Source organism: Lepeophtheirus salmonis, chromosome 8 (assembly GCF_016086655.4).
Source record: "Lepeophtheirus salmonis chromosome 8, UVic_Lsal_1.4, whole genome shotgun sequence".
NCBI lineage: Eukaryota > Metazoa > Arthropoda > Copepoda > Siphonostomatoida > Caligidae > Lepeophtheirus > Lepeophtheirus salmonis.
This window is the reverse complement of record NC_052138.2, coordinates 15,136,033-15,163,761: the sequence shown is the minus strand read 5'-3', so window position 1 is coordinate 15,163,761 and position 27,729 is coordinate 15,136,033. Positions and strand designations below refer to the sequence as shown.

The window sequence follows — 27,729 nt, the reverse complement described above, 5'->3', positions numbered from 1 at the left end:
TAACTATGGCACTGTGGAACTATGTTGCAAACATATTACACTACTACATCTCATTCTCAAATAAAAACTTAAAATTCTTGCGCCGTTTAATGAACAATTATAAGAAATCTAAAAGTTATTCGAGATCTACAGAATAATCATTGTTTTATCCTTTTATCAAAATATTACATAACTACTGCTCATTCTTTTTTATGCAATTTTTAGCTATTTTGTGGCTTTGTTTTTCTTTTTTATTTACTGTCGAATTTTATTGAAGGAACTTTTTGTTGAAAATGGATTGTTAACTAACATCATATATATCAATTTTTCAGGATGTCTGACTTTGGTTTTGGGAATTAATTTTAAACTAGAATGTTTAATTATATATGTATTTTTGTATGTAACTTCTCTAAATAAATAAAGTCATTAAAAAACACGAACCACCCACATGTCAAGTGAGGACATTACTTCATTTTTGATATTCAATTCTACTCTGAGTTCTTCAAGGACTCACTCATATAACTTTAGAGTTACTTTCCATCATTCATAAGATTAATTTGTAAACTAGAGAACTTTGTAATATTATTAAGAAAAATGATCATTTGTAGTCCACAATCTAAAATTTGGGAGATATTTTAAGGAAATTTACGTCATAAGTAATAATATAATTGAAACTACAAATGATATTTTATACTGGTTCAATAATAGATATGTATACTTTTACTCATTTTTACTACTTGGCTTGTGATAAAGAAAAATAAATATTGACCTTAAATAGCTAAAAGTTAAGCGTACACCTAAAAAAAGTTCATTTAAAGTTTTGTGTTTGGTGAAGCCACTTTTGTGTGATAGCGTTCCGAAATGTAAGCTAAAAAGGGGAAAATTGGATACATTCTCCAGTATCAATACGGCCACGGTGAATTGGCGGAGCAGGCTGCCAAAAATATTTGTGCTGTTTCAATACAGTATCGAATGCATCAGCAAAGCGGTGATTCCAACAATTCCGTTTTGGTAATATGGACGTCGAAAATGTCAATAAAATAATGGAAATCGTCGAGTTGGATCGGCATGTGAGCAATTATGATGCCATTGTCCAGGAACTGTATATGAACCAGAAAACCGTTGGGAGACATCTAAATCGGTTAATCTACAATCTATACTAATTTTATTTTCAAAATAAAGCGAAAAAACACTCAGAACTTTTAACTTCAACTACCGATTATAATACAAAATGTATTTACGTAGAAAACCCCGGAAAATTGACGTGTAAAATATCAAAACAATCTTCAGGTTGTTAACAACAAAAAAACCTCGCACGCTAAAAAAATGCTTAGGATTTACAACTGTATCAATAGTATCTCTATACTGAGTAAGCCTATTACATAAGATACAAATAAAGGGATCAAATGTGCTCAACAAGGGGATTCAACATATTATATTAGTACATGCATGTAGACTCTTAGGGCTATATATTTAAACTATGTTTGTGCATGCAATGAGAGAAAGAAAAAGAATGAAAGGAAGCGACGTCTCTCCCAAACTTCCTCTTTTGAGAGACGCAGAGCAGTTACTTTCAATATTATGTATCTCTAGAGTTACACTTTCCATACATTTTCCCTCGGAAAAGCAAAAACAACAAAACGTATTTCAGTAGGTATTTGACATAGAGTTCAATATGATGTGAGGAGTTCATTGAGTGAAAAAAGTGATTAGAAGGGAATTTATTTTTAGGATTCAAACTTATAGCTCCCTATGAACAACACAAAGGTAAGAAAAAGACAAACTTAACCCCATTATTTATAGAGTTGTAAACAAGCCTATGCTTGGGTTTGTTAAACATCTTCACAAGCTTGGACATAGCCTTGTCCGTCTTCGAAATTTATTTTGAATAATAGTAGGGTGAGTGAACGTTCCCCCCGGATGTACTTGGCCCTCGAAATGTCCCCCACTTTAGGATAATAATCACCGCATTTATTAAACAATTCTTTTTATGTGTGTTCATTGTTCCTAGCTGGTTTTTCTCTAAGGTTCTTGTTTCCAATGTAACCAAAGGGAGGGAAATATTATAAAATCTTAGGGGTTCAAATAATAACTCCCATGACAAGGAAGATTTGACATCCTTTATGGCGTATCCAATCATTGTCTTTAATTATCTTTACTCATCCTTCCACAAAAATGGCATAAGAAACTTCGGAAAGCATTCGGGTCTTCTAACGTCTAACCTTTACATTATTTTGGAGGACGAACAGTTTCCCTTTATCCATTCAAATAAGAGCAATTGTGTATTATTATGATTGGCCTGGGTTGGATTTTTCTAGCTTGGAATTCCTACCAATTTGAAAGCTTAGACATGGTACACCTCAGCTTGTTTACATCACTAATCATTTAAAGGAAACAAAATTAGTGATGGGACAATTAATCAGAATCGGAAAATGGAGCATCGGTTTTTTTTTGGAATAGGTATCGGGAAAGTAATGTTAAATGTGCGATTTCGATTCTTATTTATTAGTGTTATTTAACTATTGATTACTTTTGAAGTTTTGGGAATAAACAGTTCCCCCCCTTAAATAAAGGAATTTTTGCTTTTTGCTAGAAAATTTTATATTCGAAATTTAATTTAATTTTTCCATTTTTTTTTTGCCAAAAATATAATTTTTCAAACTATATTTTGAAAAATTTAACTTATTTGTGAATAATTGTGGATTTTGAAATTGTTTGTGAGCAGCTAGGGATTTTGGAATTCTATTTTTAAAAAAATCGAAAGAATTGGCACCCCACCTCCAAAAAAAAATATATATATAATCCTGTGGATGCCCTGATAGCAGAATGGTATTTTTAAACCATTATCTAAAATATTAAAGAATCGGCATCTGAAATTTTTATTTGAATTGCATCGAATAGGCGTCGGGATTTATTTTTTAATCTTACATTTTAGACAACATTCTATGGCTTTCGTAATCTAGGTAGATAATGCTTTTTAGAGGTGATATTAGGAATCAATTTTTATGTGTCTTTCATCGGCTCCTATCATTCAAATAAATTAAGCATGTTTATTCCATCTCTCAACCTTTCCTTTTCAAATCAATAAAGAATGATGGACATAAATTACAGGGTGAAGACTCAAAATTAGAAGATTATTAAAACCATATATTGGACGAAGGCAAAAAGTCTGCCCGCCAGAAGGCAGCCATGTTCTCCCTGCAGAAATGCTGCACCTTCTTAGACAGGGCGCCGTATTGGGTAAACGCATAGTTGTTCCTGGTGAACCTGCTCTTCAACCACGGAAAGATATATTACCTGAGGACCTTTTAGTAGACGTCTGTATTGACCTTCTCGTTGAAGAAGGAGGGAGGCATCTTGCTGCTGTCGGAAGCCACTACGCCGAGGACCATGGCTTGAGCTGAATGTTTAGTCCTGAAGGTTCCCTAGATTAGAGCTCTTGATTCAGCCAAGAATCGATCATTTTTCCGATTCAGAACAGCTTCCACTGCGAAGATCTTCTTGTGATGTGCGTGGAGGAGATCACACACGCTCTGCCGTCTTCCTTGTTCCTCGGACATTTTTGATCGCACAAAAACAGATCAAACATCAAATAGCTCTTTGGAATTGTGCCAAGTACAAAATAGTCAGACTTTTAGAACTGAGGCTAGAATGCCCCGAAAGGGATTCTAATTTTTGAGTCCTCATCCTGTATATGGTAAAAGTTAGTTACTTAGGTCAGTACAATAGGCAAAGGAACAGAGAGGCTAATGAGTCATTGTCCCCCTCCCCTGCTTTTTTGATAGACAATATTACAAAATGAAAAGTTGCGTGATTATGTTGTAATCACTTCCTTTTTATGGAACTACTCCACCACTCACAGTGTTACCTCACTAACACACACAAAAAAATACTGTGTATTTTGTAGTTATTTGTTGATTTGTCTGCTTCTTTTACCCATATCAGTGTTCTAAACGTTGATTGGTTGAATTTTAATTAGCTCTTATTTTTCTGTGAACACTTCTCAACAATTATTGAATAATTTGCTAACTACCAAGTAACTTTGGGCCTTTTTTTATTTCCCTTTCTTTTTTTTGTATAATACAATCAAACTAACGACGTGCTCTTTTTTTGAATTGGTTCTAACGCTTGTTTATTACACTACCCATCTGTTGGAATATTCTTTATTTGGCAGTAAACATATTAAATGATTGAACATATATTATTATTGGTATTTAGATCAAGAATCAGAACTCTAATGAGAGGTAGATAGTAGATAAATCAACAGATGACAAAAAATTACATTATTAGTTTCTTTACACTGTTGTACATATGTTGTAAGTTGTAAATTCTAAGTACTTTTGGTATGTGACAAAAAAGAAACCGAAAATGGACATGGATATGGGCTGATATCGAAATATTTTCCGATTCGATATCATTAAATATTATTTTCCAATTCAAAATTCAAATCTGATATCTTACAAAGGATTAGATATGCCTGTGTCCTTAAAAGATTTTCTTTACAATTGGTCTGTTGAAGTTTTTGAAAAGTTTTGACCAAATGCTAAATTAAGAATTTTCTTCAATACCGATAAGATGCAGATATTTTGACCATTATATCGGTCTTCCGATCGCTCTTGTGACCTTTTATTAGATTAGATGAGGTCACTAATATACTTATTTAAATAAGGCCCTAAAGGTGTTCCGCGCAGTTATCCCCAAGGTACATATATTGTAGCAAAATGATTGGTTAAAAATAACTTCGAAAATTTAAAATGTTAAATAGATCATCCCAGGTCTTAGGGTCTTCAAAAGTCATACCAGCGTTTAACTACTAACTTAGAGAATAATTTTTTTTATCTAATGCTGTCTTCATATAGCTATACAATTAACAAACTAACTTTAAAGTATTATTTTTTTTCTCGATTGGGTAGATATATTGAGTATAATCCTATTATCTTTGTTAATCAATTTTAGAAAAAATCCAGTTACTTATCTCATATTTAGTATAGAAAGTGTAAAATATTTAGTATTTGTATGATAAAAGTATAGTTACTATTGGGAACAGGTTAAAATTTTTAAAGTTGTGCCTTCAAATAAAAAAAAAATCGTAAAATATAACAATAATAATTGAATATGAGAGGATGGAAATAAACAAAAATTGCACTCCGTATCTAGCAAGGACATCGGAAGAAATTACTCTGTTAGCGATCCTCAATTCTATTGTCTGGGTATGAGTAGGATCCGAGATGAACATTCTCAGTACCGCCATTTGGGACTAAGTTGGCTCCGATGCCAAGGGTTTAAACTTAAGTTATTATAGGGGTGAAACTTCAGATAATACTCATCTCGAAATTCCTACCCCCCAATTATTTATTCATAAAATACTATACCTCATACAATAATAAATACAAATTAATATTTGGTAATTATGAACAAGCTCATAATTAATCAAATCAACATATTATATGTATAATTTTTGGGTGGGCATTTCACAGTATTTAATTATTAGCACCAGTATTTACAACTTTAAATCTTAATATATATGTAGTTTAAAAGTGTTTATATAATTAAGCACTTTCCAACACACTTTTATATGAACAACACCATATTAATCATATCACAATTCCTTCTCTCTTGCTCTCCCCCTCCCAGCTATTCTCGGTGAGAAGAGGAAGGAACAATGTTGAGCCATATTGGAGGATATTATCTGTATATTTATAAAAGAGAGATTATATGTGTGTCTGTGTGTAGATGTCCTTTATACATTCCCACACCATTCAACCTAGGAGGCTGAAATTTGCGTGGGTCCCTCTTTTGAGCTGGGACAGGCTACGACGAGGGTGTCCATTTTTGGGGAGGTTATATAAGGGGGCTTATGCTAAACCCAAAAACCGTTTTTTGCAGCTAGGAGACTAGATAGGGGTTTGAGTTGTTTATCAATAAATGATTTGCGTTTTGGAAAAAACTATACGAATTACTACGTTTTCTAAATTTATTCAAAATCAAAAATTGTCTGGAGATTCGTTTGCATATAAATTTGCCAGATAAAAATTGATGTTGACATTTTCTGAATAATTTTTATTTTTTTCTCTCTTTTTTTCCATTTTTCATCAAACGTCAATTTTCAGTTTTCTAAGAATAACAAGACGATGCTTTTTTAGATGCAGATATGTTAATATGTTATTTAAAGTTTATAACACATTATTTTTTTTATATTCATAATAATTATACTAACAAAGGTTACAAGAGGCAATAATACGATTTTTTTTGGGGGGTAGTTGCAATTATGAGACTTTGTAGATTTGCTTACTTAACCGGATTGATATAGTGTGAAGAATCCAAGAGAATTAGAATTAGTACTTTTTTAATTATCTCAATTAATTTGACCATTTTCAATTTGATTTCCCGCTCCCTCCTTTTATCGAACAACGCCGGATAATCATTTGCTAGCATTTATATTGGTAATTAGGCTGCAGGGGAGATGTGGGACAATCTGCCTCCTTTTTTCTTTAACTGCACCTCCTTAATCCCACACTAATAGCCGCCATTTTGACTGGTAAGAATATTTACTACTTTACGCACCACTGTGATAGTACGATATTTTATCCTATCCTCCTTTTCTCTTCTAGAATATCCTCACGTCACACAGCCAATAGCACTACATAGTACGGATTAGCTTGTTAGCTAATATAACGAGTATTCTTCAGTAGTATTGTTTATAACGTGAGTAGTGGTACTGTGTTCAGGTACTTAGTGATCACCAGCATCCATGGATTCGGAAGGTAGGGCCTAGATTTTAATATAGTTGACTTATTTTTAAGGATATAAACTACACGATCGGGTCATGATCTTTCCCCTAACCTTATCTTATATGAATCAAGCCAACTCCCTTTTGTCAATGTCTAGATCCTTTAGCACTGAGAATGATTTTTCAAATAGTGCACCTGACCAAATATAGACAATAGATTTTGGAATCTATATTCATCCTTAATTAGTTAGCTGAGCTTTTCGTTTCTATACTTTTGCATTATATGCGTCTAGCACATTAGTACTTTCTTCCCTTATGGTTGGGTTTAGTTACTATCATGTCTGGCTTCATTAGTACTCCATCGACCTCAAAAATAGGCTCAGAAATTACCATGGTAATGCTTTAGATAATCAACTAATTGATCGTGTCTTAATATCCGGAAGTGATTTGTCTTGACACATGACTATTGAATATGGTCAAAAATTTGAATGCTAACCCCCACCTCATCTCTGTAGTTAGAAGGTTGCCAGCCATTACTTTATATGTGCGTCGAAGTTCATAATTCGACACAGGAATAGTTCTATCCGTGAGCCATTTCCTAAGGCCCACTGTGCCATTTTGGAGAGTATTTATGAATTTTGGTGTCGACTGATCCAATACGATTTTTATGTTCCTCCTTCTCACAATCATCATTATTTAGAACATTTTTATCAAAATATTTGACTATAAGTTTATTAAATAGTCCTGGGTTTAAGTTTTTAAGTACCATTATATGTTTATTATCCAAACTACTTAACTTATATATTCATGCATTGAGCAAAAAGTAACATATTTTAATAAATTCATTAGGCCTAGCCCACCCCCTCTTTACTGCATTATTTCGAAAATGCAAACACTCTCATCTCTGAAGTGAAGGAAGTCTCAGAATGAAATTTAATAGTTAAGTGTTTTTGCATGCTAAAAACTCTATATCGTGATTGATAGTTTATGGTACCAATTTTCTAAATTTGATGTATCCCTATCATCTACAGACATTAATTTTGAAAGGTTCAAGCGTAATATCTTGGCATAGATTTTCTACGATAGTTACACTTCGGAGTAGCGATAATTTCTCTTTCAAAGCTTTATTGGTTACCTGGATTGTGTTTTAATTGTGTTGAATAAACATTATTCCATACAAAAGTAGATCATTCTTCAAAACATCTTTTGTTTTATAGATTGCATCATAGTTTCCATACATAACATTCATATACTCTTTTACTGAATTGAAGTGCTTGGCGTAGTAGTCAATTGTTTTAGATCCCCTGAATTAAAAAAATATATATTCACTTCAGAGATGATAGTGTTTGTATTTTAAAAGAAATCAGGTAAACACGTTGACATTCTGTTGCCTATGAGCAAGACAAGTGATATGAAACATAATTGGAAAATGTTGTTTAAGGTTTTTGGGTGCTTTTAATCTCTGTCGCTAATGAAAACCTTCAGTCTTTCGCCTCTGAAATAAGAGACTAGAACGTTGCTGATACTTTTTACAGTAATCATGGATACCTTCTAAATTAATAAGATAAACACGACCCAAAAATTAACCATATAAAGGACCAACCAACACTGTAGTCATGGACCGCTGTCGAGTGTCAGAAGTTTCGACCAATGCAAGAAACATATATTTCCCTTCAAGTTTTTTAAAATCTTGGTCAACACTACTTTACTTTGAGACTCCATTGACATTGATGGAGAAGCGAGAGGGAATTACTTTTCCGGTGTAAATTTCCATCAACTTAACAAAATTTGGATGATTAACGGTATGGAGTGGAATATTACAGGATACAAGCATTTTGGTTCAATCTTCTGTAAAATTGTAATGTTCATAATTGGAATTAATCATATGACTTGTATACAGTTTCAAATTCCTTTCGTGAATTTGGGTTTTACTGTGTTGTTCTACTTTGAACATCATTTTGACTATAGTTCCATAATTACGAAGATGGCATGCCAAAAATCTAGAATCGTCATCTTAACTCCATATATTTTTACGTAAATTATCAGCGATCAAAAAATATTTATCAATTAATTTACCCTTTAAAAGCTGTTATATAGATATTAAATAATTTTGAAATACAATATTGTTAATTAATTTTGCATTTATTTTTATTTTAAACAAATTATATTTTCTTCAAGGGAAAAATAACTAATATTATACTTGTAAGTACAATGAAAAGTGCCTTAGAATAATCACAATTGATTTTTTTTTGAAAGTATATGTGTTAAGGGCATTATATCATAACAATTTTTTTTATTTTAACATGTGTAAAGGAAGATTACAAACTATTAAATTAACATAAGATCTATTTTTAACTAGTACAGTAAACAATTTAATTTATGTTTATATAAAATTCGAGTAAATATGTGACATGAATAAAAAGTTCAATAACGTTTTTATAATTTAGTTTGTCTCAACGATGACAATGGAAATTATTGATGGTGTACTTCATATTATTGAATTCGATTCTTGACGATAACAATTTTGCAATTGATAAGAACTAAATTATTAATGGTATCAATGCAAATTATGTAACAAAAACGTGTCCGCTAACCATATCTTATATGAATAATTGAACACTTTAAGCTTAATGTAATTTGTTAATAGCTAGCTGCTTTTGAACTGAGAATGATTTTTCAAATTATGCACCTGACCAATTATAGACAATAAATTTTGGAATCTATATTCATCTTTAATTAGTTAGCTGAGCTTTTCATTTCTATACTTCTACAATTTTGTATTATATGCGTCTAGCAAATCAGTTATTTCTCCCGTTATGGTTGGGTCAAGGACCAAGGAGGTCTTCCATCTTTTAGTTACTATCATTTCTGGCTTCATTAGTACTCCATCGACATCAAAAATAGGCTCAGAAATTACCCTGCCCCCATATTTGGTAAGGTAATCAACTAATTTATCGTGTCGTAATAACCTGAAGCCATGCATCCTCACACATGACTGTTGAATATGGTCAAATTTTTAAACCCTATCACCGTTATCACAGGTTGCCGGCCATTACTTTACAAGTGCGTCGAAATTCATAATTTGAGACAGGAATGGTTCTATTTATGATCCATTTCCTAAGGCCTATTGCTTAAGGATAGTATTTATGAATTTTAGTGTCGACTCATACAATAAGATTTTGATGTCCCTCCTTCTCATAATCATCTTTATTTAGAATATTTTTATGAAAATATTTGACGCTTAAGTTAATTAAATAGTCCTTGGTTTAAGTTTTTAAGTAACATTATATATTTATTATCCAAACTGCTTAACTTATCAATTCTTGCATTGTACGAAAAGCAACATATTTTATATAAATTAATTAGGCCTAGTCCACTCCTCTTTATTCTACTTTCAAGAAAACTATTTGGGCCATCGTGGAATAGGCCTATTATGTTCCTTACAAAACGTTTCAGTATGACTTTGAGACTTGTTTAGCTCTGTATTTATTACATTCCCCTTCGTCTGAGCATACAGGTACCCTGAATAATATTTCATTAAGAATTAAAAAATTCTGTTTATCAGTTAGGCACGATTGATTTAGCATTTTTAGTTTTAGTTGAATGTCTTCTTCTATTGACGATGTTTGGATTCTAAAGGCCGAGTGTCGGATGCCTAGATATTTATATGTATAATTAGGCTGTTTGTTTATTATTAATCCGTCATAACACCTTAAGCTAACCTTTTTGTCCTGGAAAAATACCTTCTTTGTCTTATTAACGTAGATAGAAAGCAAGCCGGATTTTTTGGCTTTCAGGGATTATCCAACCAGGGCGGGCACGCTCTTCAAAGCATGCCAGATTTCGTTGCAAGCTGTGAATATAGTTACTACAAAGTATAGTGTCATCGACATATTGCATCTTTCCTATAGTAACTGCCTCTGACATATTTAAGGGATCAACTATTGTGGTATCTCCAAAGACCATGTCCATCACAAAATGGAATAGTGTGCCAGACTTTGGCTCACCTTGTAGGATTCCCCTCCTAAATTTGGTCTCAAACATCCCATACATGTTAGTTGAAGCTATACTATATACATTATTTATATCAGTGATCAGGTGTCTAGGAATTGATAGCCTCTCAAGGGCTCGACTCAGTGAATCATGGCTCACTGAGTCGAATGCTTTGCACATATAAAGCCAAGCAAGATGCACAACTCTTTTAGATTCCTTTTTGGCATTTCTATAATATCTTGATAATAGCAGATTATTAATTGAGCAACCTTCAATTTTTCTAAAGTCCAATTGTTCTGGGTTAATAATAATCATCCTTTCATTTATTATTCGATGTAAGATTCTAGTTATATGTGGCAAGATAGAAATAGGGCGATAATCAGACTGAGTTCCACAAGAACTTACATTTCTAACTCCCCCAACCAAAATTCGGTGTTACACTCAGCACACGCACGAGTGTTTACAGTATGTCAACATATTAACTTTACTGTAGATTAATCGATTTTGTAAAATGCATTTCGAGAGTAATTTATTTAAATTATTGAACATAAAAAAAAAACTACGTCAAAATATCATTAGTAAGTTAATTTGATCTACTTCAAAATATTTTTTGTTATACTTATACCTCAAATAAGTGGTACAGTAAGGTTTTAAACATTTTCAAACAATTATTTCATTTATACAACTTTTTTTTAGTAAGAGGGAAATTTTCATGACTTATCTGATTAGTAATAAAAAACTACCAAAATAGCTTTCCTTTCTCCCTCTCTTCTTTTTTCTCCACTGGATGACTAATATTTTTTTTGCAAATGGGGTTAAAGCTAAAAAGGTTCTTTGTGGTTGAGAATTTCTTATAATGAACTACATTACAAAGCTTTGTTGCAAAAAGAAAATGAATGACTAATACTTTTTTTTTTTTTTTTTTTTTTTTTTTTTTTGCAAAACTGCTCCAAAAATATTAAACTTATTACATAAATAGCTGTAGTATTCGGCATTACCCAGAGTATTTACACAAAAAAAACACAAATTTTGTTTTGATGAAAATAACTCCTCAAGAAATCTTCAGTCTTACTCTCCGTTTTACGTGTGAGCACGCTCACTAACAAAAACAAAATCCCTGTATACACGCTTAATGCTACATACAAAAAGCCTGCGAGAGTTAGTTCATTTTTACATACCAGCGTTTATATTTTTTTTCGAACTTTAATATAAAGTGTAGATACATATGAATTACAATAACATGAATGATAATAATATAAACAATAACAAAAAACAAAGAGAAACAGTCCCCCATAGACACGACTGTAGTATGTCATTTGTACGACTAGACTACTATTTCTTAGATTAAAATAGGTTTATGATATACATAAGAGAGCATTATATATAGTGCACCCTATATGGACGCTCAATTCTACAAGCTAAACAACTTTGAGATCTAAATTGATTAATTTTTAGATTTTCGCTCAAAAATGAATACATAATTTTTTTACTCGCTAGATGGGTCTTGAATCAATACTTCCCTTTTTAAGACTTTTTCTCAATGATTGCCCTAGATAAATGCCAAAATCATTCAGTAAATTGAGTCAAATCACCTCAACTCACTGATTTCTCAAAATGTATCTTATGGTCACACAATGAAATGCCCTAATTCCCTTTATGAAACATCCTTTTAGATTGAAGGAATCAAGAGTGGATTTTATTATAAATACCCATGTATGAAACTTTGTTTTGTAAATAAAAGAAGAAGGATGGATTGTTTCATGTTGATAAGTTGTGTGATATATAATTCAGTTATTATTTTAACTTATCCTTTTGTCTAAACCCATTATCTTATTATATAAAGTTACTTATATGCCAAACTGGGAATCATAAATAATTTAAGTACAATATATATCAGATAATAAATATTATACGAATTATTTTTTACCTAATTCATTGCGGTTCAAGTTAAGTCACTTATTTTAGAATATAAAACGTTTGAAACGTTGAGAGATAAATACATAAAACAGTATAGTTCCAAAACATGAATTACACAAGAGAACGATAGTCACAATAACTTTTCTTTTCTTGTTTGCTATACCTTAGTCGTCATAATATTTCCTTCTTCAGTTCTATGAGTTAATTTACTTACTCACTTGAATGTACATACAATGAATAGATAAATAAATAAATTATTTTTAAGAGCTGTTTCACATCTAAAATTAATTAAACATTAGTTTATGTGAGAATGTAAAACAGGTTATCGGACTTCTGAAAAAATCGAAAATATCACATGGGCTCAACAAAGAAAACATGTTTTTTGCCGTTTAAAATTATTATTATTTTTATTCACTTTATGGAACTGAGTCCCCATAACACTTCTCAAGGCATTCCTTAGCTTGAACAGTAATTTTCCTATCAATAAGTAGTAAAAATTTAAAGACGAAATTGTTTTTGATCAATTATTTTGAAAGTCGCATCATAATTAGTACAATAACTCACAAACTAAAGAACATTTTGCCAACTATCTGTTAAAGGTTGATACTAAACTGAAAAAAGGTGATAAAAAACGCCATCTATGTGTGAAGCCCGGGAATTTTCAGCTATTTGCTATATTCTGTTCATTTAATTTCCCATCAAATCTTGAGGACAGAGAAATAGATAAGGCCCATCAAAAAAGTTTGGAACATTAGACTTATCTTTCAAATACCTAGAAACCTTTAACGCTGAATTAATTGAAATATGTAATAGAAGTGGATGACTTTCTACACCATAATTAATGTTACAAGTAAAAGTCTTATTTGTAAGCTATTTCTATGAAAAAATATCGAAAACCATATTCTTCAAAAATTAATTATAAGTTCAGAAAGCAATCAATCCTTATTTTCTTGCTTTCACTACTGCGCAAAGGGAGGTGAAAGACTTAATATAGATATAAAAATCAAAGAAGATTACAGATTAGGTCATAATTTCCGGAACAAAGAAAGATCATTACTGGTAACAAAAAACCATATGGTTCGTGGGATTAAAGATAGGACGGATTTACATTTTCTCGGATATGCGTCGGTTCCGATCTTTAGATGTAAATATTCAAGTAAATTTTGGATCCAGATCTGAAACTAAAATTAGAAAGATACTTTTCTCAAAATTTATGAGTATTTTACATGAAGTTCGGACATAAATAAGACAGGATCCGGCTTAAAGTTACATTTTTACTTATTACTCTTGACGAAACACAGAGTAATCCAATATAATTACTATTAAAACTTAATTATTAATTATAATTATTGTTATAATAACATTGAAATAACGTCGGTTAAAACAATATTATAGGCTTTTTAATATCCGTAAAAATTTAAGAACACAAAACCTGTTTGATTCCCGGATAATAATTTTTTCCCCCATATTGTGCATGAGTATGTCAGATCCGGATCAAAGACCTGTACTATCTTTATTATGGAATATTATAACTTTTTAACATCTAGAAAATCCCTCGGATTTTTCTAAGATCTGTAAAAGTTTGAGAACCCAAAGACTGTTCGGATCCCGGATCTTGGATAATACAAACTTACTTACACCGTCTTAGAGTACTTCTGATCCGGATTTGAGACAAGTACTATATATTAAGCAATACTATAAGCATTTTACAATTAGGAAAAGCTGCCTCTGGTCTCGGATCTTTTGTAATTATACAAGTTTACATATATTATACCTGGGTAGATCAGGGTCAGATACCCGGTCTATCTTTACTTGGAAGGGAGTGAAGAAAAGAACCACATAAGTTCTAATGGATTGTCATTATAGGGGAAAAATAATTATGTGGCTTATCAACGACGACCCATTACGTGATTGATTATGAAAAAATCTCAGGAAGGTAGTTTAATTGCGCTGATTTTTCCACCAGTTATGCGTTTATATATATATATGTATTCGCCATATAATTATATTTAAGGTCTCTGTAAAACTGTATTTTATGTACAGTTTTATAAGAATATAAAAGTAAAAAGCAGTTCTTCTTGGCTTACAATTTTCTCTTTATATTTTTACTTTTTAATGTTAATATAATTTAATGCAAAATTCATGAAAAGGGGGGTGCATTTAACTTTGGACTCATTTACTTCAAAGTAAAAAAATAAGAAGAAGAGTGCTTCAATCCTTATTTTCTATAATTCTTTGAATAAATTCGTTGATCTCATATGTTTGAGCGATACTATACTTAACACATGAGCTGAAAAATCCCGGGCTTAACTAAGGAAATACAATTTTTTTTGTTCAAAATTGGTTTTTTTAAGATTATTATTTTTTGCTTTATAGTTTAGAGTCCCAATAAGACTTTTTAAGCCATTGCTTATCTTGAACGGTATTTTTTTCCATCAAAAAGCAGTGTATAATTAATACAAGAAATTGTTTTAGATCCAATGGTTTTAGAAATAACAAAAGTAGCGACTCACTTACCACAATAACTCACAAAAGAACATTTTGACAGCTGTCTGTTCAAGTTTGGTACTAATTGAAAATAAGGTGAATTAAAAAAATAAAGCGCCATCTATTTGTGAAGCCCGTAACTTTTAAGGGCATGTGTTATTATGTAGATATTTTCATTTCTCAGGAACCAAGGATCCTGGAAAATACCAGGATGAGATACTTCAGTGTGAAATTTAAGCTTTTTACTTTATATTTTTTTGAAGACAAAGTATTGTGATGTGTCAACATCAAAACCATCTTGAAAAAAAAATCAAGAAAAGGAGCAAATCCTAATTAATTTTTTGACATCATAAACAGAGGTGTATAAGATATGTCTTATAAAGTGGAGTGGCTTTTTCTAGTTGGAAATCTGAACAAGCTTTATTTTCCAAAGTGACTACTATTTTTATTTAATTATTGAAAACAAAATATATAAGAATAAAGTAGTAACTAGTGTGTGTGCTGATGAAAGACGTGAGTAACAATGAGGGTTTGATCGGGAGTTAAGAGTGTATGTTCTTCTTGTACTCGGAGTAGAATTAAATATCGACATAGGAGTACGTCAAGCCAATAAACTAGTGATGGGACAATTTAAAAAAAATCCGAATGCCGATTTTAATGCGATTCAAATAAATCTACCGATTCCGATTTTTTAATATTGTGAACAATAGTTAAAAAATACCATTTTTCTTAGGATTATATTTTAAGGGAGGGGGCGAGGGGGCTTGTTTTTGCAATTTTTGGAAAAAAAATAAAAAAATAGAAATATTTTCGAAAAAATTTGAAAAATTAAATTTAAAATGTTACATTTAAAAAATTAAAAAAAAACAAATATACAATCTGACATTTAAAATTACCAACTATTCCCAAAAAGAAATTTCAAAAACCCATGAATATTCTCAAAAATTAAACATTTTGTAAAAAAATTTGAAAAACAACTGCTCTTAACAAAAAATTAAATTTTTTGTGGAAAAATTTCCAAATTCTGTTCACTAAAAATAAAACTTTTTAGAAAAAAATTTCAAAAATAAAATTTCTAAGAAAAGGGTCGTTTGAAAAGTCCGTGCAAAGTCTGAGATATGTCACTTTGGTGCGTATCGAGGTTATGTTTAGTTAGTAGCATCTCTTGGAAGAACACTCACCAACTTTCAGCCAGTTTGGTATATTTCCTTCTGTTTGCCTTTCATTTTAATCGAGGAAGTGGAGTGATTTTCAAAAAATGGACGAAATTTTTTTTTGTACCTTCATTTAACATTACTTCATGAAAGGCAAAACGAACCATGAGACTAAAAAGAAGCTTTATAAACATTATGGAGATTCTGTATCTTCGATTATAAGAGTTAATAAGTGGTTCCAAAATATTCAGAATGGCAATATGTGCACAAGTGACGCTGAACGTTCTGGACGCCCTGTTGAGGTTACTACTCCAGAAATCATTGTTAAAATCCATGATATTGTGATAGATGAGAGAAGAGTGAAGGTGCGTGAGATTGCTAGTGCTGTGGGCATCTCGATTTGGAAACCTATTTATATTAATTTTGCTACCACAACTACTGATGTGTGAGCTGGTGCATTGTCATGATGGGAAATGACTTTTTGTGCGGGGCAATCGTGGTTGTTGTTTCTTTTTGGCTTGTTTTTCAAACAGTGCAATAAAGAATGAATAATATGTACCTTTAATAGATTTATCCTTTTCCGGATAGTCGATGATAAATATTCTATGCGAATCCGAAAGACAGTCGCCATAATCATTCTAGCGGATTCTTTGATTCAAACGAATGCCTAACTAAAAATAACCCCGATACCCGCCAGTAGTGGCATTTCTTGTACTTTGCACGGACTTATCCATTTTGCATAGGTTCAGATTAAATCTATCCATTTCTCATTATTTTATTGGGACAATCAATTTTGGATATTTTTAGGGCCATTTGCAACAAACTCAAAGGATTAATTTGAATAATTTGTTGTTAGAAACTGATAATAATTCTTTGATTAATCCAAGTATAATACACACTCAATTTTTAGAAAAATCATTCTATCTTGCTTATTTGCTGACAAGCCACAAATCAAATCTTGAGCCATATAAAGATCTGAAATTAATCTATGTTTTCTACATTAAATAGATAGTGAAGTAATTATCAAATCTTCGGACTTGAAATATCTACTTTTGTTGACAATTATTTTACTGCAAGACTCTTGATTGTCTTGTATTCAATTTTTAATTGATAAAAATTACACTTAAAGAAAGCTTATATATTAGAAATTGATTAAATACGAGATTTCTCTATAAATATTTTTTAGTAGAAATTTTGTGAATGTTAAATTCCAGGTAAAACTGGATCCCAAGAGAGAAATTTTAAAATATACAAAAAAAAAAAAAGAAAAAAAGAAAAAAAAAGAAAGATAATAATAATAATAATCCAGGTTCTAAACCTGGATTTTTGAGGCGATGAGTTCTGTTTATGATTTCAGTTCATTTTTGACCCACTGAACGAAAAAAGTTGAAACAATTAACATAATTTCCTATTTGAACGGTTTTAATTTAGTCGTTCATTTCTAAGCCTCATTTATATTGATCTACTGACACCTTTTATTCGAAGACAAAAGCTAAACAAACTGGCATAATCTGGTCACGTGATCAAGTTTTGTCCAAATTTAATAGGCTACAAGAATACTTTTTTTTTATTTGGCTACAAGCCGACTTCTTTTCTATTGTCTAAAAAAAATACTTTTTTCTAAAGGTGCTACAAAAGTAATTTTTTCTGAATTTTCTACAATAATTATTTTCCCTGAATTTGGCAACAAAAATACTTTTTCCTAAATTGGCTACAAAATACTTTTTCCTGCTAGAGTCACTGAGTATTTTATGAATTACTCTACAGCTAACTATGTATCCTCCATGAATTTTGCAATAAAAAATGATTAAGTGACATCATCAACGGTACGTCAAAATTGACATGTCACTATCAAAAGAGTTTTTTCGTAGCCAACTATTTTGGACAAAAGGTTAATCACGTGGTCGTTATTTTGTTTTAAAAAAATGAACGGGAAGAAATTGATGAATGAGGACCTTCACATAAATCTTCAATAAAAAAACGGATGAAAGGAAAAAGTGTGAAATGGGACACAACCTGATTTATTGATAAATATATAAAGAAAAAGATGCCTGTCTGTGAAGGACTTCTTGATCTAAAAAATAACAATGTAGCAAGGAGCGAGTATAGCTAAAGCTGAACACGTCATATTACAAAAGAAAAGAAAAATATATTAATATAACTGAGTTTTTCTATTTTATTCTTTGTTTTTCGACCCCTAAAACCTCCGAACAATGCCGGGAATAGCCGTTAGTACCAATCTACTACTTTTTCCTTATAATGTTGACGACTTTTTATTTCTATAATTAAAGAATAAATAAAATGGTTTTTCATTTTCAAAATGAACTAATTAAGGGGCAACGTGTATCTGGGAAAGTGTGTTACATAAATATAATCGTACACATAATAAATCTTAGTAAAATCGTGATAAAACTTTTAATAAGGAGGAGTTAACATATATTTTTATCCTCTTTATCGTAGCTTAGGGATTCAATTTAATTCCCTCCTTTACAAATCTGATAATATCAAATTTAATTTATTCCTTTATAAATTATTTATGACTTAATTCAAAGATTAGTATAAAATCTAGAAAATAAAAATTTAAAACACATGAAAGCTTATTCCATGTATAACAAATTAAATTGATCGCTGTTTGTGAAAAAAAAAATCCTACAAGAATTAAAGTACACTTTATGTACTTTAGTAATCTTGTTCATTTTTACGTAGTTCATCAGAGCTATTAGGCGACAGCGAACAAACAAACTTTGTTTAGTCAATATAGAAGATAACTCCAAGACAAATCCTCAGCGTTAATCTCCGTTTTTGATTAACATATTCACACGTAGTTTTTCAATAATTAGATGTTCTCTCTTACAAATGAAAAAAATAATTATTACAGATTGATAAAATCATAAAAATATTGTTTAGATTGCCAATTAAAAAAAAAACACGCACCCTTAAAAATGCTTAGGATTTGCAACCAAATACATATATTTATATAAGTACTTACCTTTTTTTTTGTCTTTTTTAAATATGATACACTGAGCTATAGCTACACGCCTTCACTATTACAAATGAGTCATTCTCATATAAACAGACAGACAGATAGACCAACTATACCTTATACATTTAATGTATGTTATAAGCTAAGATAAATTATTGTATTTTGTGAATTACGATCCACAGGAGAGAAAATAACTGTCTTTCTTAACACCAATTGAATTGTAGAAACATTAATAAATCATAATAAATACTCATGCTGTCAATTACAAAAATCTAACGTGCTAATTACCCCTATCGATTTAGTAATTAGGTTATACACATAATTGAACTCTTTAACAAACTTCGTCATACAATGCACGAGTATAGATAGGGTTGTTAATCTTAAGCATTTTTAGCGTGTTTTTTTTTTCATTTGTTGCCTCATTAAACGGGGTTTTTATTTCCTCAAGCTGTTTATAATTATATTTTCATTTTTGCGGAGACAATATAAGAGTATAAAGTCTAACGACGAGTGTGTGTGTTTGTGAATAACGGAGAGTAATGCTGAGGAGTTATAAGTAAAAGTTCTTGTTGGACTCGGAGTAGAATTGAGGATCGCAAACAGAGTAATTCCTGCGTATGTCCTTGTTTGATATGGAATGGGATTTGTGTATATTTTCTTCATCTCATAGTTGCTCGCAGACAATTTAATGAAACGTCATGAGAGCTAAGCTCCTATTTTCTCTCTACGTTTGAGAGGACGAAATCGAATCTAGAAGCAGCGTCTGTGGTTTGAGGATCGCTCGATTGGACTTCAGAAATGATGGTGTCGTAGGCGTTCATCCGACGTAGAAGAACGCCTGCGAGTGCTAAATGCAACTTGTTAAACAATATGAATTATCTAGAGGGTTGTGCTCAAAACGACTGCGCCTTGCGTAGTTCAATAATTGGATACGTGATCTCTGCTTCTCTCCTGAGTAAGCACTGATTAGTTTATTATACAGGAGCAGGATACAAAAATATATAAACACAAACAAGTTTTCGCTCCTCAATTCTACTCTGAGTCCAACAGAAATTATTCTCCCAAACATATCCTTGTTGTTACTCTCCGTCCTTCAAGAGTCCATACACTCGTGATGCCAATCATAAACAGATTATATTTTAATATAATCAAAGTAAGATGTACTGAAAATTCCTATGAAATATCTATATTTGTATTTGTATTTTTTTTTTTTTTTGGATCTGTTAGGGGCGAAAAATGTAGGATATTAAAAAATACTATAGGTGGGGTTGTAAATTGTAAGCCTTTTTGGAATGGAAATAAAATAAACATGGTATTCCTAACAATTTGAAGAATGTTTAATAAACGAGCAGCTTCATGACGTTTCATTAATTCAGTTAAATGCTGCCATGAAATAAAGTAAATAAACTCAAATCCCATCCTGTATTGAGCAAGGACATTAGCAGGAATTACACCTTTTTCAGATCTAAATTCTACTCGTAGTCCAACAAGAAATTACACTTCTAACTCTGTTAAGCCTTACTCTTCATCATTCATGACCACAAACACTCATGGCTACACTCTATACTTCTTATATACATACATATGTCCTCTCCTCAAGACAAATGTTAAAATAGTGATAACAGCACCAGAAAGTAAGAAAAAAAAATAATACAAAAATATTGTTGAGCTTGCCAACCATATAAAAACTTCCACGCTAAAAAAAAATGCTTAGGAATTACAACCCTATACATGAACCTACTTATGGAATAATTACAATTAAAAGGCTAAAACTAATTTGTTGATTATAGAGGCCCCAATAAGCACGCGAACATAATATCAATCTAAGTATAATAATTATACTGACTCCAATTATATTAAATTAGTACATTTTTCTTCACGAGCAAAAACAATTTTATGTTTTTTGTGTCCTGGCAACATGAATTTGTAACTACACTTATGTTTAGAAAAAGTTATTTCTACAATATATACATAAAGTAAATGGTTTCCGTTCAATGCTCTCATGCCAAAACTCATAATACCATAAAAAACAATTTTTACAATGTTTTTTTATATATATTTACAACATAAATATTAGCTTTGTACAAATGTGGTCTGTTAACACAAAAGCAAGCAAGAATGACATTTCTCTAAATTGATTCTAGATTAGATTTGTATTTTTTGATAAATTCTCTTAATTTCTATCAACAATGTTGTAATTCATAATTCTTTGTGTGGGATGCAAATTACACTTGAAGCAGCCAAAATTAATAGTCAAATGATAATGAGAAAAAAATAAAAAAAATAATTGGCTTTTTTAAATTTTATGTTCAAATTATGGTTATGTTGACGCACTACAAATAAAGTTTTGAACAAAGGAAAAAATCTTTTTGCCCTCAAGTTATTCTATATGAAGTTCAACTGTTTCTATATGTTGTAAATTAAAAAAAAGTTACGCATATGTAATGTATAGTACCAAAAGAAATACCAGCCTTTCTTTAAAAGATATTTTTTCAGAATAAAACTGAAAGTTTATCTGTTAACGAAAATTACCAATTTCTTGAAAACACTAAGTTATACAAGGCTATTTTATAATTTATTTATAAAGCTTGAATATATCTTTCACATGATCTCAAATTAATTAGTATCAAACTTTTGGTTGGTCCTTGAGATCAAAATGAAGTTGAGTTCGCATTATTAACGGATTCAAAATTTAATAGGGTGTTGTGACCATATTCTAGGACCTAGCCGGCCGAAATTTTAATCAAGAGGAAAAACTGTAAAATGCGTTTTATTGTACCATTCTTGGCCCTGGTATATGTTCTCGAGGACACTAGGATTTATGAGGTCCCTCTCTCCCGAATACGTTTAAAAATAAATTTATAAAAGGTTGCGTTGAATGTAATTATGAAAAAAAATTATAATAACAAGGCACATCACAATGAAATTGGAGTTTCTTTACCTAAGTTAAGAGCAAAAATAAAAATAAAACGTGAACGTGATGCAGCTTTCTTGGCCAGTGGCCACAAAGTCAAGGACATTTGCAAGGCTGAATACATGGATAACGCCTCTGTACTAGACAAAGTCTGGGTCTGTGCGACCGTTCAATTTTACAAACTGCAAGTCTTAGAGTTTTCAAGAAATGTGGGGAAAGGGTTATGCAGTGTTGTTCGGCTCAAGGAGGGAGCAAGAAATGACATTGACAATGGTCAATGTTATTTCTTCTAAATGTTTAGTCCCGATCGATTTGAGTAGCATTAAAATAATATGGCACATGTATAATTAATATATTATATGTATCTATCTCCTTGATTTCCATAAACAATTTGGGGGTTTTAGGTATAGAATAAGCCCACATTATATCACCCCCCCCCCATTTGGCACACCTCTTAGCTTCATCAGGTTCAAAGGAGGCATCCAAGCAAAGTTTCAGCTTCCTATGCCCATCGATGTGAGCACCCATAAAGGACACACCCACAAACTGGGTACTTGGAAAATTGCTGGTATTTTGTTCAAACTTCATGATGAATAATAACACATTATAAATTTGCTTAATATTATTTATTAATAATAATATTTATTATATTTGTTTGTTCCGTCCCCCCAGGGCTTACCTTCAAGTGTGAGTAATATTATTGCAATATAATTTCCTTGATTTTTTTTAAATTGACTCCAATCTTCTAAGGAATGGATCGAGAAGATTGGTAAAGAGGGGGTGGGGGGAAATAAATAGCTTAAGGCCTATTAAAATATTGTTGAATACCCTCCGCCCTCATATTATCCCGGGGGTGGTTAAAGGGGTTCCTTGGATGTATGTAATGCTTAGGCTGTGGTTTTTAAGGATCCAGGGGTACCTTGAAGTACCCCGCAAAAAAAACTATTGCTTGGAACTATTTTTTGATAATAGAGGGGGTTCTTTGGATGTTTTGGACACTATGCCCGGGGCACTGGCCAATCCAAGGGCGAAGAATATTCAAGAGGCCCTAAGCTATATATTCCCCCTCCTCTCTTCCTATATTGTAATAATATTACTCATTTTTGAAGGTACTCCTTTGGAGGATGGAAAAAAATAATATGTTTAGATACTTTTCATAAATAGTATTAAGCTAATTTATTACGTGTTATTATTCATTATGAAGTTAGAGCAAAATACGGGCAATTTTTGTCTCGGACAATTTTCCTAAACGGCAATTTTCCTTCATGTTAACTTTTTCTAGGGCAATCTTCCATGAGCAATTTTCTCCAGAGCAGTTTTCCGAGCACACACATATTGTGGATATTAATAACTGAGGAAGCATCCCAATTGAGCTTAAGTGAATTGTATGGCCGTACGCTGATATTTCCCAATTCACTTCCATATTATATTTTTGATATTTTGAAGACCATCGTTTCGTTTGAAGGTTTTGTTCTTGTTTGGAGGAATAAAATGCAAAATAAAAAATATCCGGCGATATCAAATTCCCAACTTTTGGCATTACGGTACTGTCTAATATACATATATACATATGGACAAATACATTTGTACACAAGTTTTTATTTTCCCAAGTGACAACTGTTAGGATACCTTGACTAATTTGTTTATTTTTTTCCACATGATACTCCCTAATGTACATATATTATTATTTTTTAAAACTAATAAGTCACTTTCAATAATTTATAAAGTAATTTATTCAGTTCCTATACTATGTACCCAACGTGAGACAAATCCTATTTATTTCAATTAACTAAAGCCATTCACCTTTCTTTATGTAAAAGTAACCTCATATAATGATGTTGTAATGGTTTTATTGGAAGAAAATGAGGTAAATGGATTAGAAAGCCCTGCTTTTTTTAACTTAGTTAGTTACTATTTTTATGAAGCTCTATTAATGATTTTTGTTTAATTTTAAAGCTACTCTCTTAATTTAATCATACTTTCATACAATAATGCAAAAAAAAAAGTGAGCCATTAATGATTTTACCATATTGTTTGTCTTTAAAAAATACATAGATACCGTACATATGTCATTATGAAAGTAATGTTTAACAAGAATTATTTCTTATTTCAATCTATTTCTCACCTCCTATTCTGATTCATGAGTTGTACAAATATGACTTATGCGACAGACTTAACTTCATATGACGTTATTGTGCATATGTTCACAATTTTATTCAGACACATGACGTCCCCAACAATTCATATATAGAATTGGTGAGGAATGAATTTTAAATGAGATCGATATAGACCTCATTTTTCTTTTTTAAACTGTCCAGACCGAACTTTTTTAAAGAAGCGAATATTTCGATGTACTAAAAATTATAAAGATTTCAGTCTCATCTAATATTTTCTAACCGAACACTAACACTATTGTTTTGGTAAGTTACGGACTTTATATTCAAATTTCAAGGATGTTTTGAGATATCTGTACTTTTTTTGTTGGTGTGTGGGGGGGGGGGCTAATCTTCTCTAACCGCCCCCATTTATTTGATTTATAAAGGTGTACTGGACGGACTGTAGCTCCTCAAATTAAGGAATTTTGCTTTTTACAAGATTTTTTTAGGGTCAGGATTGATAAATTTAACGCGTAAATAACGGTATTTTTTTTTTTTTAAATATTCCTTTTCTTTTAAGGAAAAGGGTAATTCAGTATTTGATTGGAGTCGAACCAAGTCGATAGTTGTTCGAGTCTACACATCCCTAAATTAAAATAAAGAAAATATGAAATAAATGATGCCCTCAGTACTATAATTAATCATACAACTTTTAGGATTTTTAATCTAGTTTCTTATTTTGAAGAACAATGTCTTTTTTAACGTTTGCTTCTAAGAAGATTTTTACAAACTTTTAACTAACTTAGTACATAGATAAAAAAATAAGTTTCATAAATTATAAAAAAACTTGTTTTTGTATATAATATGCAGATATGTTGAAGATAAATGAATCATGGAGATATAGATGTCTGGAATACATAAAGATAACATTTTTCCTTTTCCGATATGAGTCAATTGTTCTTTTATTATATATAATAATGAATATGAGTAAAATAGAGGCTAAATATATTGTATTTAACATTTCTAAAATGTATTTTCACAAATTTCTGAAACGATTGGTCTTTCTTACATTTGGTTTATTGCAAACTTTAACATGTATATTTTTATTTCTAAAATAAGAAACTCATTACTCACCAAGGATATTTTTAAGAATGTGTTTATTACCAAAGAATTAACAACAAAAAATGCGTCTCAAAACAAATTATGCACTATGAACTGTAAGCATTTTCGGTTTGTAGAAAAAAAGGAAGAAACCGAGGATTAAACTAACTAGCCTACCAATTTGAAGAATGTTAAAAGTAGAGCAGCTTAGTTGTCATGACGTTTCATTCAATTAGTTTTGAGATAAAGTACATGAACACAAGTCATATACCACATCAAGTAAGGACATTGTCAGGAACTACTTTGTTTTTTATCTTTAATTCTACTCTGAGTCCAACAAGGACTAGGGGTGTATTTTTATTTTTCCCAAGTTGTAGTCATTACTATTAATTCTTGAAGATAAAATCATCTAAATATAAAGTAACGACGTGTGCTATAAGTGTAAGTCTTTGTTCGACTCGGAGTAGAATTGAGGATCGACATCGGGTTAATTCCAACCTAAATGTCCTTGCTAAATACGGAGTGAGATTTGTGTTTATTTTCTTCCTCTCACAGCTTCAGGGAGCTGATCTAATAAAACGTCATGAGATCTAAGCTGCTCTCCTTTATAATATTCTTCCGAATTGTCAGGGTTACAACGTTAAATTTCGGGTTTCTTTTGTTTTTACATACACTGGGTGCGAGGAAATTGATTTTACACTTTACATAGCTACATTTAACAATAAGTCATACGTGCCTAAAATTATGATACATGATTCATATATATTTATTTATAAAAATACTCAATACACCCAATATTGGTATTGATGATGGCCTCCATGCGTTTACGATAGTTGACTTACACCTTCTTCAGATAATCATATTACATTGGATTCTACTTCTCATAGACTTGCTGCTTCCAGGGCCTCAATGCTTTGGTATCTGACTCGAAATGTCTTTGACTGGACATGCATCCAGATGGCATAGTTTTTTCATTTCATCAGTGAAAATGATGCAACAACCAGCTTGACCAGTTGTAGACGTCAGGCACGGACTTTAGGTGTCAACACTGACCTCTCCACACGTACACGACTCTTCCCATCAGCGTTTTTAACAGCGTTTCGGAGTGTCCAATCGGACTAACCCATTTTGTCTGCTTGGGTGAACATAAATTTTGTTGACTCTGCTTCTAAGGCCTTCTTGACACTCTCCAGCTCCAGCAACCTCTTTCGACCCTTACTATCATTCTGCTCAATACTTTTGATTTAATCCAAACGTTTTTTTAATGTCGTATACGATGGTTCATATTCACTTTACAACCTCACTTGAAGACGATCCCTCACGGAAGAAAACAGATACTCTTTTGTCTCGTTCGTCATACATTTTTTTTTATTAATATAACTCAAGTGGAGGAAAAAGGACATCGATAGACTTCCATGTATCTATAATGTCATGAAGGATTAAAACAAATTTTAATGGTAATTAATTAATGAATATGAGCCTACTCTAATTTACACTTTTTTATGAGCTTAATACTTTTCTTGACATATTTGTATAGTTTATCGTTTTGAGAATGCACACCTGTTTTCTAGGACATTATTTATTAATGAAGAAAGCAAGCTGCGTGGTACTGACAATATGATTATATTAATATCAAAAATTTATTTATTATGTTTTTTATAAGAAAATTCTTTATATTCGTTTGTCAATGTATGTTTAAAAATAATATATGTTAACATATTTTTTTTTTTTGAGGGGGATCAAGTTTATTATTGATTTTTATTATAGAACAGCATTACTTCACTAGCACAAAAAATTACATTGTATTTTATTGTCAACTGTGTTTTTTTTCTGTTTCTTTTGCATTCATTCTTGTTCTACACGTTGATGGGTTGAATTGGAATTAGCTCTCATTAAGTTATGGACAGTTGCTAATAATTAATTACTGAATTATAGGTAAATTATATAGTTTGGGGCCAATTGGCTGACGTTGGAGTTCGGTTCGAAAATACTATACTGTTATGATTTCAGTGGGCCGAAATCATTCAATATAGATTTGTAACAAAAAAAAATTCGGATTGGATAGTCCTAATTTAAAATGCAGTCTTAGTAATTATTGTTCAATGATTGTTGGAAATTGTCTGCAATTTAACAATATATAATTCTAGTTAAACAAATCAACGTTCAAGCCACTGATTGGGAGAAAAAAAGGTAGAAAAATTGACAGCTGACGGCACTTGGTACTTTCGAATTAAACTATTTTGCCTCCGGACATCTTGCCTTAAAATATAAATAAATAATGATGAAATTATGCCCCATTTATCCTCAATACAAAATAGATTTAAGGTGAAATGTTTAAGACAACATTTCTGAGGCAAAATAGTTAAAGGGAAATG

The 27,729-nt window shown here is 31.3% G+C and overlaps 1 protein-coding gene across 3 annotated transcripts in view; it reads left to right on the top strand.

The window, feature by feature from the left end:
- Positions 1-1,606: 1,606 nt before the first annotated feature.
- The window catches only part of LOC121123500 (uncharacterized), a 303,852-nt gene continuing 277,729 nt past the window's right edge, over positions 1,607-27,729 (top strand). For all 3 annotated transcript variants that reach the window (XM_071890283.1, XM_071890284.1, XM_040718622.2), the window contains exon 1: positions 1,607-1,746. In XM_071890283.1, coding sequence (XP_071746384.1) covers positions 1,732-1,746 — 15 coding nt within the window. In that variant the 5' untranslated portion in view covers positions 1,607-1,731. The remainder of the gene's footprint in view (positions 1,747-27,729) is intronic.